Raw genomic sequence first — 19821 nt, 5'->3', positions numbered from 1 at the left:
AGATGAAACACGAAACTGAGACCATGAGAAATGGGAGCACATGTATGATTCTTCTGCATCTAAAGACTGAGCCCCCGGGTGAAGTTACCGCTCCATGCCCTGACTCCTGTGTCGAGGGAGTGGTGCTCCTGCTGAGGCAGGCAGTTTGGGAGTGTGCACACGTGTGTGGGTGTGGGTGTCTGTGTGTGTGCACACACGTGCACCTGCTTGAGCAGGAGTGACAAGTCCAGACAATTCCAGTGGAAGGTGCTCTGCCAGCCCTTGCTCTGTCAGGGTGGAGGTCGCGTTGTGGTGGTGATGGCGGATGGGGGAGTCCACACTCGTGCCAGTGACCGGCTTCTCTGTACGCGCAGTTCCTTCCCGTGTACACGCCCTCGGAGGAGGAGAAGAAGGACCCTGCCCTGTATGCCAGCAACGTGCGCCGCGTGATGGCAGAGTGAGTGAGCCCCGCGCCACCCCGCCCCCCAGCGCCGCCGGGTCGGGGCTCCGTGGACGCCCCAGCGCCCGCGGCCTCCCCGGCTCTCATCACTTGGTGACCTTGTCCCCAGCGTCCTGGCCTCGCTGGGGACCAGCCGGCAGCCGGGGCGGGCGATGGGTTTGAACCAGCCTGGCCGAGCGTCAGCCAGAGTGCGCTTGGCCGCACGCCATCTCCCCGTCCTGTCGGGGGGCGTTTCTGCTTGCTCAGCCTTCAGAGGATGGGTCATTGCCCCCGAATTCTCTGCATTGCAGCCACCGCTGTGAGCCAGCAGTGCCCGCGGGGCTGTGTCCGTGCGTGCGCGTGGGGACGGGCCGCGGGGCCGTGGTCACGAGCGCATGGCGGGCCTGGCCCGGCACGTCCTGGCTGTCCTCCTCCTGGAGAGCAGCCCTGAGGTTCTTCCTCCGCAGAGCGCGGGTTTTGTGCAGTTAATCCCATGGTGCTTAGAGGACGGCGTGCCTGCAGCCAGGAGCATGCCCGCCTGAGTTTCCCTGCAGCCCCTGGCTGGTTTCGGGCCCTGGCAGCCTCACCCCAGACCCCAGGCGTTCAGCCTGCCCACACGCCTCAGAGCCTTCAGCGCTGGGAGCAGAGTCTGGGGGGAACATGCCCCCAACCCGGACCCCCAACTCTGACTCTGGGACACAGAGCCGCCGGGCAGCAGGAGGCGCTCAACTCTCAGCTTTTGGGAAGTCAGGGCAGTGAGGGACCCTGATCAGCCCCTGGACAGATATACTATCCACAGAGTCAGAGGCCTGACAGTTTGAGTGTGATTGTTTTTTTTTAGTTTATATTCAGTAAATTAGCTATTAAAAATCTTAAGTACGTACCCTAAGGAAACTTCTGTGCTGTCATACGGTCCGTGTTGGCTCAGTGGGAAAGGACAGATACCCATCGGGTCCTGTCTCGCCTCACGGCTGCAGGAGGATTCCAGAACCGTGAGGGTCCCACCCAGAGTCCCACAGGCTTTGCAGGCAGCCTGGGGACCCTCCGGACCTGCAGCAGCTCTGGCTCCTGTCCCCACACGGCCAGACCTGAGTGCTGTTTAGGGGAGTTCAGCAGCCGCAGAACGGAGCCTTCAGAGTCCGCGCCGTGGCAACCGGGAACCCCAGCCATATCCTCGTACCTGCCAGGGGCAGGGTCCAGGGCCCTCAGAGACCACAGTCCAGGGAGGCTCACGCGCCTCGCATGCTGCCCCCGTGTCCTCGGATGTGGGACCTTGGATCCGGAGGGCCGACTGTCCCGCCAAGATGAGCGAGAGCCCCCTCGGTTACAGAGACGGGGTTGGCAGGGTCGTTCTCGATACCTGGTAAATCTCCTACTGTGAATGCACTTTCCATAAACGTCAGGAGGAGGCTGCTTTCCATGGAATCTGAGACAGCCTGTGGGATGACCGGGTCCCGCCTCCCTCTGACCCCAGGGTGGTGCCAGCCTGGAGAGCAGGGTGCTCTGCACCCCGAAGGGCGGCTTCCTGTCCCTGAAGGCACCAGATGCGGGCTCCGTGCCTCGTGGGCAGAACTGCAGAGGCACCAGGCTGAGCCGCGGCTGGGCAGCCCCAGGCCCCAAGTCACTGACGTGTGGGGTCAGCTAGTCAGCCTCTGTGTTTAGTGCCGACTGTGGTACTCCCTGTCATTGCTGTTATTTTGTATCTTGCCTCACCGCTTGCCACATGGGATGGTTCCCTGACTAGCAATCGACCCCAGGCCTCCGCAGTGAGAGCGCCAAGTTCTAACCTCTAGGCTGCCGGGGAGCTCCCCGAATATGCTCTCCACGCCTCTGCGTCTAGAGCACTCAGCGCCCAGTGGCTCCTGTTAAAGGCTCCTGCGTGGGGGTGGGGGGTGTTTGCGGGCTCCGTGGGCACCTCATCCCACCCTGCAGGCTTAGGGGCGCCCAGGGGGAGGGTCAGGGCCTCCGACCTCCCTCCAGGCCCAGCTTAGGACCCTCCAGATGTGGCTTCTGGGGGGACCGACAGGAGGGGCCTCACTCCGGCGGGGCTGGAGGTAGGCCTGCGGCTTTTCCCCGCATCACTCCCAGGTGGGAACGGCCGAGGGAAGCCGAGTCTGCCACCTGCCACTGGGTGGACGGGGCCGCCTGTGTCCTTAGCCCCAGGACAGTGAAAGTGGGACTTGGCCAGTGTTAGCTGCATGGCCCTCCATCTGAGCCGGCTGGGCTCACGCTCAAGAGGACGCGCCCTCCTTCCAGGCCCAGCGCTTACGCCAGAGGACTCACGGGGCGCTGCCTGCCCTGCCTCCTAGGCTGGGGGGTGGGGGGGCCCCCAGAGCAGCTCGTCCCCTCACACGTGCCTGTGCCCTCATCCGGCTTTCACACCCTTCTGATGCTGCGGGGCTTTGCCCCCCGATTCCTTTCTCGCAGCTGAGTGCCGGCACACCCCGAGCCGCGCGGACACACCGGGGCCTTTGCCTGGGGAAGCCGCCCCTTTCTCCAGCACTCCTGCGCCCCGCGTCTCAGCCAGGGGGTCGTTCCTGTTCTTGGGGAGCTGGTTCTCTCCATGACTCTCCCCTCCACCCTGACCACCACCTGTATTCTTATCAGCTTCTACTTTTAATGTGTAACTAAAGCTTCACTGAGGCTGCAGAATGTGGAAACCTAAGCAGAAGTGCCACTTAGGGTGCAGACAGCTTGGGTCGTGCGGAGGGCAGTCTTTTGTTAAAAATGCACGCGTTTGGGGGACAGACCGGTCCAGGGAGCTGCGCCCCCGGGTCCCGGAGCAGGAAGCAGGACGTCTGAGTCGGCAGGCTTCGCTGTCGCGTGGGTCTCCGCCGCCTGAGCTGAGCCTGGAGAGCGTGCGAGAGGGGCCGGGACCCTGGACCTCTGCGTGTGACGCTGCTCTTCGGCCGCTCCCTCCCCGGGACAGACCCCCTGTTGCCCGGAGGGCGGCTGACCCGGCCCCTCCTCTCCCGCAGGGCCCTGGGCGTCTCCGTGACAGACTACACGTTTGAGGACTGCCAGCTGGCCCTGGCGGAAGGCCAGCTCCGTCTCCCCGCCGACACCTGTCTCCTGGAGTTTGCCCGGCTGCTCAGGGGTCTGGGGTGAGTTCCCTGGTCCTCGCTGGCGGGCGCTGAGTCGAGGCGGCCGTCTCTCAGGCACCTGGGACAAAGGCGTGAGACCGTTCAGAGGGCACAGGCTACATATGGGCCCCGCAGGGTTCCCACCCGGGCACTGATGACAAACCCAGAGGTCGCAGGCGGAAGCCAGTTGAAATGATTAACGGTGCTCTTTCTGAGGTTTGGGTTATTTTTTCTTTTTTGAAATGCCAGCATCATTCCACACAGAAGTGTCTTAAACCCTGAATGGCTGGCCTGACTGTCTCTTTATGGACGGCCTCCCCGCCCCCAGCCCCGCCCCGCATCCTAGGAGGGTCGGTCCCAGGGTGGGCCCGCGCACCGTGGGGTCCCAGAGCTTGGGGTCGGGGGCACAGTTGGCCCTCAGGCTTCTAGACGAGCCCCTTTTCCCGAGGACTGACTGCTGCTCTGTCTATGAATCATCTTCAGGGTTTGCTGGGCCTTAAGACATAAAGCTTCCATTTTCAGCATTCTGTGACTTTATTGAAAACAATCCTCCCCTCATTTTTTTTCTTTAGACTAAAGCCAGAAAAACTTGAACAGGATCTAGACAGGCATGCAGAAAGCGCCAGAATGAAGCAGGGCAGGAGGGTGACGCTCCCTGAGTTCGCAGCACAGCTGGGGGTCCCCGAGTCCGAGTCGCTGGAGGACCTGTTCTCCCTGTTTGATGAGGTAGGGGTGGCGGGGGACAGCTGGTTTTCCCTGGGGGCAATTGTGGAAGCAAAGGAGAGACCAGCCTTTGTTGCCCATCTTCCTAGCCACCCTGTCTTTTGGAGTGTTTTGTCCTGTGCTGTCAAATGCAAATAGAAATTTGGCTTTTAAGTCAATGTTTGTTGGCAAGCACGCCTGTAGTTGGGAGAATTGAAGCAGGTCGCTGAAAGACCCCTGAGTCCACGCGTGCCCTCGGGAGGTGGCGGGGCCCTTGCTAACGGCATCTGTCCCCAGGGTGGCGGCGGGGAGGTGGACCTACGCGAGTACGTGGTCGCGCTGTCTGTCGTCTGCCGGCCGGCCCAGACCCTGGACACCATCCAGCTGGCGTTCAAGGCAAGTGCGGCACTTCTGCGACCTTAACGTGGGGTCGGGGAGACACGGGCTCGTCCAGCCTGATAGACACTTTGCAGTCCCTTAGGACATTGGGAAGTTAGTCGCGTGCCGGCTCTTTTCACGTGAGCGTGTACCAGCCATTGCTTGTAAAAGGCCCAGAAGCGCCTCTGCCCAGTTCTTCCTGGATGAGAGCCCCGCTCACCTTCCCGAGTCCTGCTGGTGCCGAGCAGGACCGCTGGGCCGTCTCTCCCCACACAGCCTCCCCGTCGGCCTGCTGACCGGAGGGAAGCAGGGCATCGAGGCTGAAGAGCCACCAGCCCCAGTGTGACTCCGGGCCAGTCTGCTCACGAGGCGGGCAGTGAGTCTGGGAGGCGGGGAAGGGTCATGCTGGGGTCCTGGCCCACCTGGATCCAGCCAGCGGCCCTGAAGGCGGGTCTCGTGGGGTCAGTCTGCTAGGATGGAGCGAGGCAGGCCTTGCCCACCGAGAGACAGGCTCCGTCTCACACTAGCGAGACTCACGGACCTGCTGTGTGTAGGTCCGGGGAGCCCTTTCCCTCACTGGTGGAGAACGCCCTCTCTGCCTTCCAGCCCCAGCAGGCGTTCCCCACGGCTGGGAGGGACCCCACAGCACAGGGCGGCTCCACCGGTCCCGGCAGAGGAGTTGACGGGCAGCATCAGTGCTTGGTGGACCAAGACCAGGAAAGCCCGTCTGCGTCCTCTGGCCTCAGCGGGCACCTCTCAGGGCCCATGGCCCCTGTGCCAGTCCCGCCCCGTCCGGCGGCCCCGCGGCGGCTTCACTGACATGGCTGGGTAGAATCTGCCGTCACGATGGCGGCTGGTGGGGGGGCGGGCAACCTGCTTTCAGCACAGCAGCTGAGCATGAGCATGAACTGCTAGGGCGTCCACCCCGGGCCCAGGTGCACGGCCGGGGGCGGCAGGGCTGCCTGAGCGGCTGACCCGAGGGTCCCGGTGGTTCTCCGCAATGGCCTCCCCTGCAGGGACTGCCCCTCCCGGGCTCCCCGGAAAGCGGGCGGCCCCTGTGTCTGGCATCCCTACAGGGGGCCCGCGTGTCCTGCTCGTGTGGACGGCCTGCCCCACCTGAGGTCAACAACCCACAAGCTCCCCCTCCGTTCCCACCCACAGCTCAGGATTGGGGCATGTGTGAGCAGGTGCGGGGCAGGCGGCCCCGAGATGTGGTGAGGAGGGTCTGCGAGGTGCCCTGCCCGGGGATGCGGACACGCCTGTGGCTGTCCCCCTGGGCTGATGGTTGAGATGCAGCATTATGGCGGAGTTCAGGCTCCCAGAGACCCGCGCCAAGCTGGGGCTTCCCCAGAGCAGCGCTCGCAGGCAGCGTAACGTACTTCTGCGTCCCTTGTCTCCACCTTCTCTCCTACCGTCATCGATTCAGTTCAGTTGCTTAGTCGTGTCCAACTCTGCGACCCTGTGAATCGCAGCGCGCCAGGCCTCCCTGTCCATCACCAACACCCGGAATTTACTCAAACACATGTCTATCGAGTCAGTGATGCCATCCAGCCGTCTCATCCTCTGTTGCCCCTTCTCCTCCTGCCTCAATCTTTCCCAGCATCAGGGTCTTTTCAAATGAGTCAGCTCTTCGCATGAGGTGGCCAAATACTGGGGTTTCAGCTTCAGCATCAGTCCTTCCAGTGGACACCCAGGAGTGATCTCCTTTAGGATGGACTGGTTGGGTCTCCTTGCAGTTCAGGGGACTCTCAAGAGTCTTCTCCAACACCACAGTTCAAAAGCATCAGTTCTTCAGTGCCCAGCTTTCCTTATGGTCGTCATCATGTGAAACTGCAGATACGGTCATGGTACAAACCCCGCCCGCTCAGGAAGCTGAGGGGGGCAAGCCGGGGCCTGGTCCTCCCGTCACAAGCCCGGTGCCTCCTGGCCTTTCTCAGACAGACGGCAGGGTCATCTCGGGACGCAGAGACAGACGTCCCCTCGCTTTCGGCGTCACAGCTTCAGGCCTCAGGCCCGCTGGTCCCCCTGCAGCAGCTCTGAGCACGGGCGGGTGCGAGGCGCCCGCGGGCCGGGCTGGACTGTGGGGGTCTGGAGGCTGCAGAGAGGTTTGTCTGCAGGTGGTCTGGTTTGACGCATATAAAGAGTGAGATACGAGGGGACCAGGCCAGGGGTGGAGCGGGCTGGGCCCCGGGGGCGGTGGAGGCGGCCCTCCAACACAGAAGCGCCTGGCGGCTGGTCTCCCCACTGCGGAAGGCTGTGTGAACCGGTGGCCCGCTTATCTCGCTGACAAAAGCCAGTGAGCCCCTGGGGGCGCCGGGCAGGACCCAAGCTTTGCCTGACCCAAGGAGCAGGCGTCCTGCCCCGGGGAGCCCGCCTCCAGGCAGGAGGGTAGAGTGGACACTCCAGAGGTCTGGGGGTCCAGGAGCAGCTGGGCCTGGGGGCCCCTGGCTCTCAGTGGGGAGCTGAACCTGCAGGCGGCACGGGGGACAGCCCCCAGCTCTGCCACAGCCCCGGTCGACCTCGGGGGTCAGGGGGCCTCCTCCAGAACCAGGCAGGAGGGGCGTCGGGAAGGTCGGCTGCAGAGGGATGGCGGCTGCAGGTGGGTCTCAGCCCGGTGTAACCGGGGCTATGGCTGCACCGGCCCGTGTGGCCTCACTGGTTGCAAGGCGCCCGCAGCGATGTCCGTCAGGGAACCCCGAGAGGACAGGCCCATCACCCTCAGGTCCTGGAGGGCCCATGGCGCAGGTATAGCCAGGTCACGGGGAGAGAGTGGGTCAGGCTCTGCCTTTGTGGGGGGTAAGGATGGGGCCTGGGGCTTGGGGATTCATTCTTCAGCGGTGAATTCAAAGCAGAAGGGGGAAGTTAGAGGAGGGAGAGGGGGTCACTGCGGTGGTCCGCTGTGTGGGTCACCACGGCTCCTTGGAAGGGACCTCGGGGGCTGGGGCCCGGCCTAGCTCCTCACTCTGCGGTTTTGCCAGTGACCACGCGTCACGGCCGTGGTGTGTTCACCCAGGGGGACGTCTGAAGCAGGCGCCTCGCAGGCAACGGCCGAATGCCAGGCGATTGCGCTGCAGTGCCCGGAGCACGTGTGTGGTGGATTTAAGACATGAGAGCGGAGAACTGAAGGCCCGAGGGTTGGGTCGTGGAGCTGGGCGCCAACAGTCCGGACTCTGTGGGCTCCAGCGGTCCCGACCCTATGGGGTCCGGCCCAGCCCAAGAGCAGGAGCAGCCCCGGGCCGTGGGGCAGGGGAGGCCGCTGGGTGACACCCGCCCCGCCCCGCAGATGTACGGGTCACAGGACGGCAGCGTCGACGAGCACGCCCTGTCCAGCATCCTCAAGACCGCCTTGGGGGTGGCCGAGCTGACGGTGACCGACCTCTTCCGGGCCATAGACCAAGAACGGAAGGGCAGGATCGCGTTTGGTGAGTGGCCGGGAGCCGGGGAGGACACCCCCGTGCGAGGTGGGGCGCCCCACTCCCCTGCCCCGCCCCGAGACCGGGCAGGCTGGGGCGGGGCTCCCTGCCTCCTCCGCGGGTGGCTAACGGGCACGTTCCGCGCCTGGCCGTGAAGCAGATGCCCTCCCCGGCGTCTGCCGGGCGGAGATCAGAAGGTCCCTGGGGCCAGGAGGGGTTCCGCCCTGACGCCGAGGGCACCTCCTCTCCGGGGGTCTTGGCCCTGGCACCTGTCGCCACACCCGGTGGGACGGCTGCGCGCCTCGGGCGGGAACCCACCCGGGACGAGGCCTGGGCTGCAAGGGCAGCAGGAGCCTCCGAGGGTGGCGGGCTCATCAGAGGATGAGCGGTAATCTCCCTGAGGTAAGAGCAGAGTTTGCTCAGGAAAGGTCATCGCGCGCCTCTTGTTTGGCTGTGTTAAATCGCAGCCAAATGTCAGGAGCAGCCCCGGGCCTCGCCGTGGCTGCGCACGCCTGCGGTAACGGGGCTGGAGCCGCGGGGAGCGCGGGCTGTCGCGGCTCTGAGCCCCCGGACTGCAGACCCCGTGGAGGCTGCTCCCACCGGCCGAGGGAGCACGGGCGCTTCCCTTCGGCCGCCTGGAGCCTGCGGCGCCCCGGCCCGGGGCTCAGAGCGTCGCCGCGCCCCCAGGGCGCCCCACCCCGAAGCTGGGACCCAGTCACCGGGAGACAGCGCAGGCCCCGCGGGGGCTCGGGGCCGGCGCGCCCGGTGTCCCAGGGCACAGCCGAGTCCGTCTCAGGACGCGGCGCGCCCGGGACGCACCCCGAAGTGACCCTTCGGTTCCCCCAAAGCGGGCGTGGCCGAGGCGCTGTGGGGGCCGCCCGGGTCTCCGCAGGGACGAGGGCGCCGCAGAGAAAGCAGGCGCGGGGCCTCCGGGGCGTGCATGCAGACCCCAAGACGCCCCCGGGTGTGAGGGGCGCGCCCGGGAGAGACGCCGGGCTGGAGACCTTCGCCCCGAGCTCTCAACCGAGGTGCCTGTGTCTCTCCAGCCGACTTCGAGAGGTTCGCGGAAGCGACCCCCAACTTCGCGGAGGAGTACCTGTACCCCGAGCAGACGCGCCTGCGGAGCTGCGCCCGGACGCCCCCGGCTCCCACTCCCAACGGCTTCTGCGCCGACTTCAGCCCCGAAAGCTCAGCCGTGGGGACGGAGCCTGTTCGCAAGAAGCTGGACTAGGGCGGGGTCCGGGGAGACCAGGCCTGTGCGCGGCCGCCAGCCGGCCTCACTCCCGCGCGTGCTGCCCCTGCCCTGCCCTCGGGCCGGGCCGGCGGACCTTGCGCGCCGGAGGGAAAGCCACGGCGGCTCGCAGGGCGGCTCCGGCCCGCTTCCAGGCAGCCGTTGGGGCCCGCGGTTGCTCTGTCCTCACCTCGAGCCCCGGTTCTGCCCCATCCTCTCCCTCGGGCCTTCCGGTCCGGTCCGGTCCTCCTGTCCCGGCAGCGCGGGCCGGCGGCCTCCATGGGCACTTGAAGGCGGCGCTCCCGCCCGCGTGTCGATTCCAGCAGTCCCCGCCGCCCTCTGCGGAGGAGGGCAGGGCCGCCGTCCGATTTTTAAACGTTTCTATATTTGCAGGAGCTCATGAGTCTTTTGTAAACTTCATTTAGATACTTCAGGAAACATTCAGCCTTTTTTTTACAAGAAGAGAATCGTTTTTCTACTTCGTTTTCCTTTGAGGGTCAGAGGATATTTATTTATAGGCCTTTTTTTGATAGATCCCGGGGCTCTTTGGAGCTTTGAGCTGACCTTCTCTCCAGCCCCTCCCATCCAGGCAACCCCCTGCCCCGCCCCTGCGTTGGGGCGCCACAGGCACCCCGTCTGGTGCTGCCTTCCTGCAGCATCAGCCCTTTTCAGCCCCACTGCTCTTACACCAGCTTGGGGTTTCTGTTCTGGGGTGACCGGATCCACGTCACCGAGTGCAGACCGCGACCAGAGCCCTGAGCGTGGGGAGGGGAGGCCGGACTTGGTGGACACCAGCGGGGGGCTCCTATCTCCCCGGCTGGCACCCCGAGGGCACCGTCAATCCCCCGGAGGCTCCACCAGCCGCTGACTCCCCCCAGCACCCCCCTTTTGCCCCAGGTTTCCCAGGGCATCAGGAGCCAGAGCAGCCTCAGGGAAGGAAGGTGTGGGGAGCAGGTGGTGGGTTTCAGGGAGACCCGGGGGCTGGGGTACCTCTCTGTGCCCGGAGGTGGGGGGCGGCAGCTCTGGCCTCAGAGAGGGGCTCCAGGGGCCTCCTTCACGGTCACGAAATCACCTTGATTCATTTCCTCAGGACGTGATTAGAAACGTCTCCTCAAAGCACAATGACAACCACACGGAGTGTGTTCCCGGAGCACGGCCTCTGGGTTTGTTTGGGATTTTTTTTTTTTTTAATTTCTAAGGCGATTGGATTTTCTCTTGGGGCCATCGCCACGGAAAGTGACCACCAGGGCTGGAGTTGCAGAGCAAATATTTACTGACTTCCTGAGGCTCAGAGACCTGCATGTCGACCGACAGATGGACCGGCGTCAGGAAAGAAAACCCCCGTTCACTTCTGTTCATTCCAGAGCCCTCCAGCCCGCGCTGGGCAGGGGCCCCTGACGTCATTCCAGGGCACTGGCCCGCTGGACACAGAACTTCTAGCACAGCCTTGGCGGCGAACAGGACTGAGGTCGTTCCATAGCGTGCATGAAGGTTCCTCTTTACAAGACAAAACCCCGCGCCCGGCCATGAAGGAGGTGAACGAGCCAAGATGTTCTGAGCAGGGGCGTCAGCCCGCGTCTGTGCATGAAGGGATTTTGAATGAAACGCTGCTATGCGTTCTCAGGAAAAAATCTCTGATAAACAGACCTTGAATGGATGTTTGTTCCTCCTGATTCTCTTTTCTCTTTCGTAGTGACTTAGGGTCGTGGGTTCAGAGCTGTGAATGTACAGAGCTCGGGGGTGGATGCCCCGTGCGTGGGACTAGGAGCTGCGAGGGGCCCACCGCCTGCAGGGGCCCCCTGGGTGCTGGGGGTGGGGGGTGGGGCAGGCAGCTCCAAAACAACCAGAGGTTTTCAACAGAACGAATAAAACATAACGTCTTAAATGCTCGAGGATGTATTTTCTTATGTGTGTGGTTTTTTTTAGAAAGACAACAGCAGACGTGACTCAAGCTGTCACAGGAGCGCCGTCTGGCTGAGGTTTCTTGGTGCTTTTCTAGGAGGCTGGGAAAGCACGCTCCTTGAAATTCTGTAGGAAACACTCTCTGGGTAACGGGAGGGTCTGGGTGTTTCACGCTCACATGGACAGCAGCGGACATTTCCCAGAACTCAACCTCCTAGGCTGTTTGCAGACCTGCGGTGTCAGTTTCTATCCTTCCTCTGTGAAACCCACACCTTCTTCGCACGCTGTTGAGCAGAGACAGTCAGGGACCTTGAATTCGGGCCCATTGAATCAGTAAACATTTAGAAATAGAAGGAAGAGCTGAGGTACTGCAGCCCCAAAAGCCAAACGTCATGAGTCTTGAACACGGGGTGCTGCCGAGAGCAGCAGGCGCCCGGTGACCACACTATCCATCCCTGCGGCCACGCGGTGTCCATCCTGACCTCCCTGTGAGGCAGTGACTCCCGTGATGTCATAGCCCCTCCTCCACACGTTCGCTTCACTTCTGCTGAGAAAGTGGGGTCCCACTGCCTCCACTTCCATTCAGGGGAGTTCTTCTTGTGCCAGTGGACAGCATCAGATGCTCTGTCACGTGGGAAACTAGGTGATAAAGTTCCCACTCACCACCACTGCTGTTCCCGCTGTAAAACGAGAGGATGTGTATGTAGACACATGCATGCACATTTGTACATGCATGTGCATGTGTGTGCACGCACGTGTGCACACAGGTACCCACACACATGCACGCACACATGGGCATGCATGTGTACAAGCATGTGCACACACATGCACACGTATATACACAGGGACATGTGCACACACCTCTGTATGCAGGCATGTGCACACCCATGCACGCACACACGCATGTCCATACATGTGTACACGTGCGCGCACACATTTGTGTGCACATGTACACAGACATGCACGCGCATGCACACGTGTGTCCACATGCATGTGTACACACATGCACACAACCATACACGTACACTTTCATGTGCACGCACACATGCCAGTCAAGAAAGCAGTCACTCGGGCACTGCAGTCCTGTCTCCCGAGGCTGGTGTGTGGCTGAGACTGGTATTCTCTGCTTCCTTCCCCCACCCCCCCCCGCCCCCGTGCCATGGTCCCCACATACCTTGACCAGTCAGGTCTTTCCCAAGATAAAGGAGTCACATTTTCTTTCCAGAGCACCTGGAGCCTTTGTGGTCTTGCCTCCACTGGTCACGGGATCAGCTGGGAAAGAGCTGAGAGGTGCCCAGAGGGTCCCCTGCCCGCCACGCTGTCGTTAGCATCTGTCACAGCGCCCCATCCTGTTGCCTCACTGGCAGGAGGACCCCCAACAGCTGTGACCACCTAAGCTTGCAGGGCAGTGGCCCCACCATGTCCCTAAGTAGGAGCATCCCAGCAGGGGGAACTGAGCCCTTGAAGACGGATGATCCTGGAGCGGCAGAGAAGTTTCAGGGCAGTGACAGGTGACCCTCACTCACTGTCCCCAGGTGCCTCCCCCCCAACGTATCCCCACATCCCCGTCTGCCTGCGTAGCGCCTCTCCTGGGACCCACCAGGTGGACGCTCGGGGAAGGGAGAAGAAACTGACGCTTCTGCAGAAGTGCAACGCCAGCCCCGCTCATGTTTCCCAGCCACTGTGCACCACCTGGCCCCCAAGCCCCACAGGCCGGACACATGTCCAGCGGACGGTGAGCCAGGACATCCCCAAACAGAGCCACGCAGGCCCCTGGGGTCATCAGGAGAGAAGAGCTTCCCCTCAGCTCCTCCTGACCCCCCACCCCGTGTCCCAGGCGTGGGCCCTGCCAAGATCAGCTCCACACACACCCGACATGCCACGGGCACCCCGTTAGGACCGACTCCGGCACTGAGGCGTCAGACGCTGACCCTCCGTCCATCAGGCCGGTGCTTCTGGTGGGGACCTGCTCAGAGTGCCAGGCTTCCCTTGCAGTGAACGTCCCTTCCCGACATAACCCGAGGTGGGTGGTCAGCGGTGGTGAGCTCTGCCCTCGGTGCTGGAGGAGGCTCGGAGATGGGGGCGGGGGACAGGGACAGCATTACGACAAGACAAGCCCTTCCCCTCCAGGACAGGAGGGGCCGGGGGGCGGGGGGTCTGGCCACAGCCACGCCGGCCTTGGCTGCTCTTGGCTCAGCTCTGGGTGGGGCGTGTGCATCACCCCACCCCCTCTGTCCCTTGTCATCCGTACTCGCTGGGTTGGCTGGAAAGAGAGGCCACAGCCACCACCCAGGTCCCACCCTGGACGGGGTACCTGAGATGCACGCTGTAGGGCAAACACCCTGAGCCCCTCGTGTGCGTCCGACGGAGGAGGCCGACCCAGAGCAGCACTAAGGGTCCCATCACAGGAGACGCCAGTCACAGAGAGGGGTGTAGGACAGAAGAAACATTGAACAAATGTTAGCCAGACTTCTCCCAGATCTATCAGCTCAGACAGCCAAGAAGTTCCATTAGCCACAAACAGAAGAAATATAACAAAAACACTGCAAGGCTCATCACAAAAGGTTCTGGAAGCCGCTGGTAAAGAGAACCTTAAAGGCAGCCAGAGAAAAAGAAAATACTGCTGTGGAAACAGGTAAGCACGGGACACACGTGGGGACCCGACTCTGCAGAAAAGACGAGTGTTACCTGAAGCGGGGCTGTACACACTTAAAACGCAGGTGAGCCTCCAGAGAAAGCAAAATAAAACCAGAGGGAGGACTTCCCTGGTGGTCCAGTGACTAAGGATCAGTCTGCCACTGCAGGGGACACGGGTTCAATCCCTGACCGGGGAAGATCCCACGACCGTGGGCAGCTCCGCCCGAGCACCAGGACTACGGACGCCCGCGCGCTAGAGCAGGCTCTGCAACGAGAGCAGCCAGCGCGGTGAGAAGCCTGCACGCCCCAACTCGGGAAAAGCCCGCATAGCAACAAGAGGCCCAGCACAGCCAAAACTAAATAAACAAAAAATAAGCAAACTTTTTAAAAAGCATATTGGTATAACTAATAAGCCTATAGTAGAAATAAAATGGAATATTTTTGGATAATAATTTCATCTAAACTAAGCAGAACAGTAAAGAAAAGAACAAAGAACAGGTAATACGAACAGAAGACAAACAGCAAATGGTAAAATTAAATCCAACCACACTAGTAATTACATCAAATACAGACCCAAAACTCCTAAAGGACAGTTGCTAGGCCAAACTAAAAAACAAACGAAAAATTCTAACTATATGCTATTTAAACACATACTGAAAGTTAAAAAACAGGAAATATATGTAATATGCAAACATAACTCTGAGACAGTAGATACGGCAGGATTAATACTGCACTGAGTGACCTTTAAGATGAGGAGGATTACGGTGTCAAGGCAAACACCGCAGCTGATTAAGGGTTCAGCTCCCCAGAAGGACCAGTCATCCTAAAGGTGTGCATCCCCAGCAACGCAGCTCGGAATGTGCTAAGCAAACACTGGCAGAATGAACAGAGGAAACAAATAAATCAGCAAAGAGAGCTGGAGATTTTTCACATAATTCTTTCAGTAATCGATAGACCCACCAAGGAAACAAGCGCAATTATGTAGAAAATGTGAACAACCTCGTTTAACAAACTTAATTGCTATTAAAAATGCACATGAAGCAGCTGACAAAACAGACTCTTTGCCTGGCTCAAGGGTAACTCTCATTAAACCTCAAGACATTTACGGCCGGCGCTGTCTGTCCTCTGATCAGCAGGAAGCCTCCTGTTCCAGGGGCAGAACCCAGCTCCACGCTCTGACCACACACGTGTCTGGCGGGTCTGCGGGCCGAGGGTCGGTCTCTGTCATGGGGTCGTCAAGAGCTGCTCAGGCTCTGATTAGTTCTTTTCAATAACAGAAGTTAAGGAGTCCACAATTTCGCTTCTGGTCAAGATGGAGGCGCAGTGGCTGGTTTCACCTCTGTCCTGGAAGAGGTGATCAGTGCAAACTCAGATGGGTTTTGCCTGAACCATGAGGAAATCGTAGCTCGTCAGCCAAACACAATGCTGGTCCCAGCACACAGAGCTTACGAGCGAGAACTGAAAGAATGACCAAACTCTTTGCAAGGAGCTTGCCTGCAGCCCAAAGTTCCAGAATATTCAGCACCCAAAGGGTCAAGTTCACAACGCTCTGCCTCCCATCACAGGTCACGTAGGTGCAAAACTCCAGGCAAGATGACCTGTCATCAACAGAAACAGACCCAGAAGTGACTCAGGTGATGGAATTAGTAGATGAGAGCATTGATGATCACTACGCAAAATCGCTGGACTCTGTGTTCAAATGCCAGCTGGAAGCAAGGCTGGCCATGGTGGAAATGCAAAAGGTGTCTTTTAAAAGACACAAATCTGGACTTCCCTGGCAGCTCAGCGGTAAGGGACCCACCTGCCAATGCAGAAGATATGGGTTCCGTCCCTGGTCTGGGAAGACCCCACAGGCCCCGGAGCAGCTGAGCCTTTGCACAGCTATTGACCCAGCGCTCTAGAACCCAGGAGCCTAAACCACTGAGCCCACGCGCTGTGAGCACTGAAGCCCTGGCGCCCACGCTCCAGAATGGCAGACGCTCCAGAGAGAAGCCTGAGCCCCACAAACGGGGAAACCCGCACGGCAGCGGGACTCAGTACAGCCCTACGTAGATGCAGAGACAAGATGTAAAAAGACAGATCTGAACTCTGCAGACGTGAGCCACAACGTCTGCAATGCAAGACACCCCGGCTGGGAGGAAGGGAGACTGACCTCACAGAAGGGACGGCAAGTGGCCTCGAACGGCAGCAGCAGAAGCTGGCCAAACCAAAACAGAGGCAAGAGGCAAGATGCTCCCGAGCATCCGTGAGCGCAGGACTTCACGTCGCCCGACAGACCTGCTACTGGAGTCCCCACAGGAGAAGGGCGGGCAGAAAAGTATGTGAATAAATGCTTTCCCAAGTTGGATACAAACTATAAAGCCCTGGGTCCAAGAAGGGTAAGGATTCCAAGCAGGAGTGCCATGGAGGAGACGCACCAGGAGCATCGCAACCAAATGCTTAGACCAGACGAGGAACAGACGTCAGCAGGGCCAAGAGCTCAGAGCCACAGGTGAGCAGAGAGGGGGCCGCACCCCGCGGCGTCCCCGGAGCAGAGCACGCTTCACGCAGCAAAAGCATCTCCTTTTTAGTGTGTATTTCCTTTTAATTTTAATCTCTTTTAACAACAACAACAACAAAAAAGAACCCAGAGAAAAACAAAAGTGTTTCTAAACTCAAAAGCTGGAAGAATCCATCGCCAGCGAGCTGGCATACCTCACGGCACAGTGAGAATGCAGGTCCTCAAGCCTGAAAGTGACCCCGCTCCGGACTCGGGCCTGCGGGGGCTCAGCCGGAACCACGTGGGGGACAGAAGCCCTGCTCCTCATTGTTCAGAGCTCTGTCCCTGGTGGTTATCTGAAGCAAAGGTGATGATGCATCCCAGGGTTCATGACACACAGGTGATGACAATGTGACAGTGGCCGGGAGAGGTGACAAGCAGCAGCCCCGGGTCGGCGCAGAGGCGGCGTGCAGCGGCGTCACGGAAAGGAGACACCGGAACAGCACAGCAAAGAGACACGGCTCAGAGTCCAGCAGAGGAGGCAGACACGGACTCAGAAACAAAACTCCCGGCCTGAAGGACAGCAGAAACGTCGGTAAAGTGGATGGAGGGCACGGTGCCGTACGTGGTGGACTCAACCCAACTGTTTCAGCACCACATTAAATGTAAATGGTCATGGACCCTCAGTGATCAGCGGAACTCATCAGATAGGATGTGAAAGTGAGACCTGACCACGTGATGCCAGCACACCTGTCACAGATACCCATGGGCCAAAGGAAAAGGGCGGCGCCAGCCGCATCAAGAGAAGGCGGGGTGACGTCAGTCTCAGAGCCCACGGTCTGAGCGAGGTCATGCACGATGAGGATGTCGCTCCCAGGAGGACGTGGGGACCCTAAGGTGTGTGGCTGACAAGAGGGCTTCCCTGTGAACGACACACGTCGGCAGGACCGCAGGGACGCAGAGGCCAGCCCACACGGCTGTGCCTCAGGTTCTCAGCACGTCTCTCTGCGGGACCCACAGGACAAGGAACGAAACTGACCTACACTTTACACCACGGGAGCGTCAAACGGGTCCTACACACAAGGGCGCAAACTAAAACTTAAAACTCTCAGAGAAAAACTTAGGAGAAAAATTTTTGCAATCTTGGGTGAAGTAAAAATTTCTCAGATACAGCACTAAAAGAAGGATTCATTTAAAAAACTGGTAAGTTGGGCTTCATCAAAAGTAATAACTTCTCTTCTTCAAAAGACTCAATTAAGAGAATGAAAAGACAATTCAAGATTGCAAAAGATGTTTGCAAGTCATCTATCTGATGAAGGATTTGTATCCAGAATATATAAAGAACTCTCAAAACTCAACAATTGTATAAGAATCTAACATAACAAGCGGGCTTCCCTGGTGGCTCAGAGGGTAAAAAATCTGCCTGCAATGCAAGAGACCTAGGTTCGATCCCTCAGTTGGGAAGATTACCCTGGAGAAAGGAATGGCTATCCACTGCAGTATTCTTGCCTGGAGAATCCCATGGACACAGAAGGAGCCTGGCGGGCTACAGTCCATGCGGTCATAAAGAGTCAGACACGACGGAATGACTGACACTTTCACATAACATAACAAACAACCCGAATGTGCAGAAGATTTAAACAGCCACTTGACAAGAAGTGATGAGGATGGCAGCCACACACAAGAGGGACTGCAAAACACTTTATTCACTAGAGAAATGCCAGTTTAATCTGTCCCAAGCTTCTACTGCACGCGTATTACAATGGCTAAAATTTAAGCATTTAAATCAAGTGGCCATTCTAAGTGTTGACAAGGACACAGAGCAAGAGAGACCCTCATATACAGTGCTCACGGAAACGTCAAATGGCATCACCACTTGCAAAACAATTAGTTTTAAAAAACAGTTAAACACACATCTACACAAATGGCCCAGCCATCCCACAGCTAAGCTCTTACTCAAGAGAGATGGAAGCACATGTCCACACAGAGGCTTGTGTGCAAGTGTTCACAGGCGTTTTATTTGTAAGATCCAAACGTCCGTCAGCCGGTGAAGGGGTGAATAGATGACGCTCTATCCATAATGATGGAATACTAGTCAGCGACAAAAGGAAATCACTGACTCAGGAAACAGCACAGATTCAACTTAAATACGCCGGAGGGAGGAGGGGACGAAAAAAAACAGTCCTTATGGTGTGGTGCCATTAATATAAAATTCTAGGAAGAATAAAGGGTCTGTAGCTGGCAGACAGTGGTTGCCTGAGTTGGGCGGGATAAAGGAGGATACACAGGGGCATGAGGAGGTCTGAACACAAGGAATATTCTCCTCACAGTGCAGTTCTGTGACCACAGAAGCCTCCCAAATTGTGCATTTCACGTCCGTGCAGTCATGGTTCATCGATTAAACACCAATAAAGCTGTTTGTAAAGCAAGGGCATGAACGGCAAGATAATGACAGAAAATAAGATCAGCTCTATGTGGGTGGCTGAAATGTCCTGCAATCCTGGTTTTCTTTCAGCAGCGTTTTGGCTATCCTGAGTCCCTGTACATTTAGGCACCAACTGGTTGAGCTCTTCAAAAAAGCCAGTTAGAATTTCGGCTTGAGAAGAATTGGCATCTCCGTGACACTGAGACTGAAGATCATGGATGCGGTCTCTCCACTTCCTTCAGGCTTTTAGTTCTTTAGCGGTGTTTTCAACATTTGTGTCTTGCACACACATGGCAGTTTGCTTTGGATCCTATTCTAAATGAAATTATTATGAGTTTTATTTTGCGGTAGCTTGCTACTGGCGCACAGAAACACAACTGATGTTTGTGTATCCAGGGACCTTCTAACTTCCCTTGTTAATTCTAGCATTTGTCTTGTAGATTCACTCAGATTGTCTCCATAGGTGATTACCTCATCTGCAGATAACGCTCTTATCATCAATTTCTCAATTTCTGTGCTGTCTCCACGATACACTAGCCAATAAGGCCCACACCTCTGGCTCTCCCCGCTTCTCAGCTCAGGGTGCCCTCCTGGGGTGTCTGCCGCCAAGAGGATTCCCCTCCCTGCCTCGCTGGCGGGGCCAGCACACGGCGGGACCCACGTCCTTCTGCGGCCACATGGTCGTGGGACGGGCCCTGCCGCGCGGGGATGGCTGACGGAGCGCCACCGATGGGGAGTCTCTGTCCCGGCTGGACAGGTGGGCGAGCATTCCAGCTGACGGGGCTCGCTCACCTGGGGACGGGAGCTGTGGCTCGGAGCATACTCACCCCAGAGGAGAACGAGAGCTTCCTGCAGAATGTTCTGTGATTCCCCCAAACCCCCAAGGTGTGCACTGAGCCCCTGCAGGGCTGCCAGAGGCTCCACGCGGCACCCTCGTCTTCCGGAACCTTCCGCGCCCCATGGGTCCGGCCAGGTCCCTGCTTCTCGGAGTGTGGTCCGGGACCACCCGCAGCTCATCCCCCCGCAAGTTGTTCGGAAGGCAGGCCGCCCACCCAGGCCTCCAGCCCAGCTGAAGGGGTCTCAGGATGAGCCCCGGCTCCACGGCTCCCTCTGGGGGAAGCCGCTGGCTCCGGGCTCCCCTCAACACTGAACC

The 19821-nt window shown here is 59.2% G+C and overlaps 1 protein-coding gene across 1 annotated transcript in view; it reads left to right on the top strand.

The window, feature by feature from the left end:
- The window catches only part of LPCAT1 (lysophosphatidylcholine acyltransferase 1), a 39178-nt gene extending 28067 nt beyond the window's left edge, over window positions 1-11111 (top strand). Inside the window, exons 9-14 of the mRNA XM_065905567.1 lie at window positions 354-436; window positions 3397-3522; window positions 4074-4227; window positions 4501-4599; window positions 7865-8003; window positions 9041-11111. Coding sequence (XP_065761639.1) covers window positions 354-436; window positions 3397-3522; window positions 4074-4227; window positions 4501-4599; window positions 7865-8003; window positions 9041-9225 — 786 coding nt within the window. The 3' untranslated portion in view covers window positions 9226-11111. The remainder of the gene's footprint in view (window positions 1-353; window positions 437-3396; window positions 3523-4073; window positions 4228-4500; window positions 4600-7864; window positions 8004-9040) is intronic.
- The last annotated feature ends 8710 nt before the right edge of the window (window positions 11112-19821 follow it).

This window comes from Muntiacus reevesi, chromosome 14, assembly GCF_963930625.1.
Source record: "Muntiacus reevesi chromosome 14, mMunRee1.1, whole genome shotgun sequence".
In the NCBI taxonomy this organism is placed as follows: domain Eukaryota; kingdom Metazoa; phylum Chordata; class Mammalia; order Artiodactyla; family Cervidae; genus Muntiacus; species Muntiacus reevesi.
Note: the sequence above shows the minus strand (reverse complement) of the source record. Positions and strands in the feature narration are given on the sequence as shown.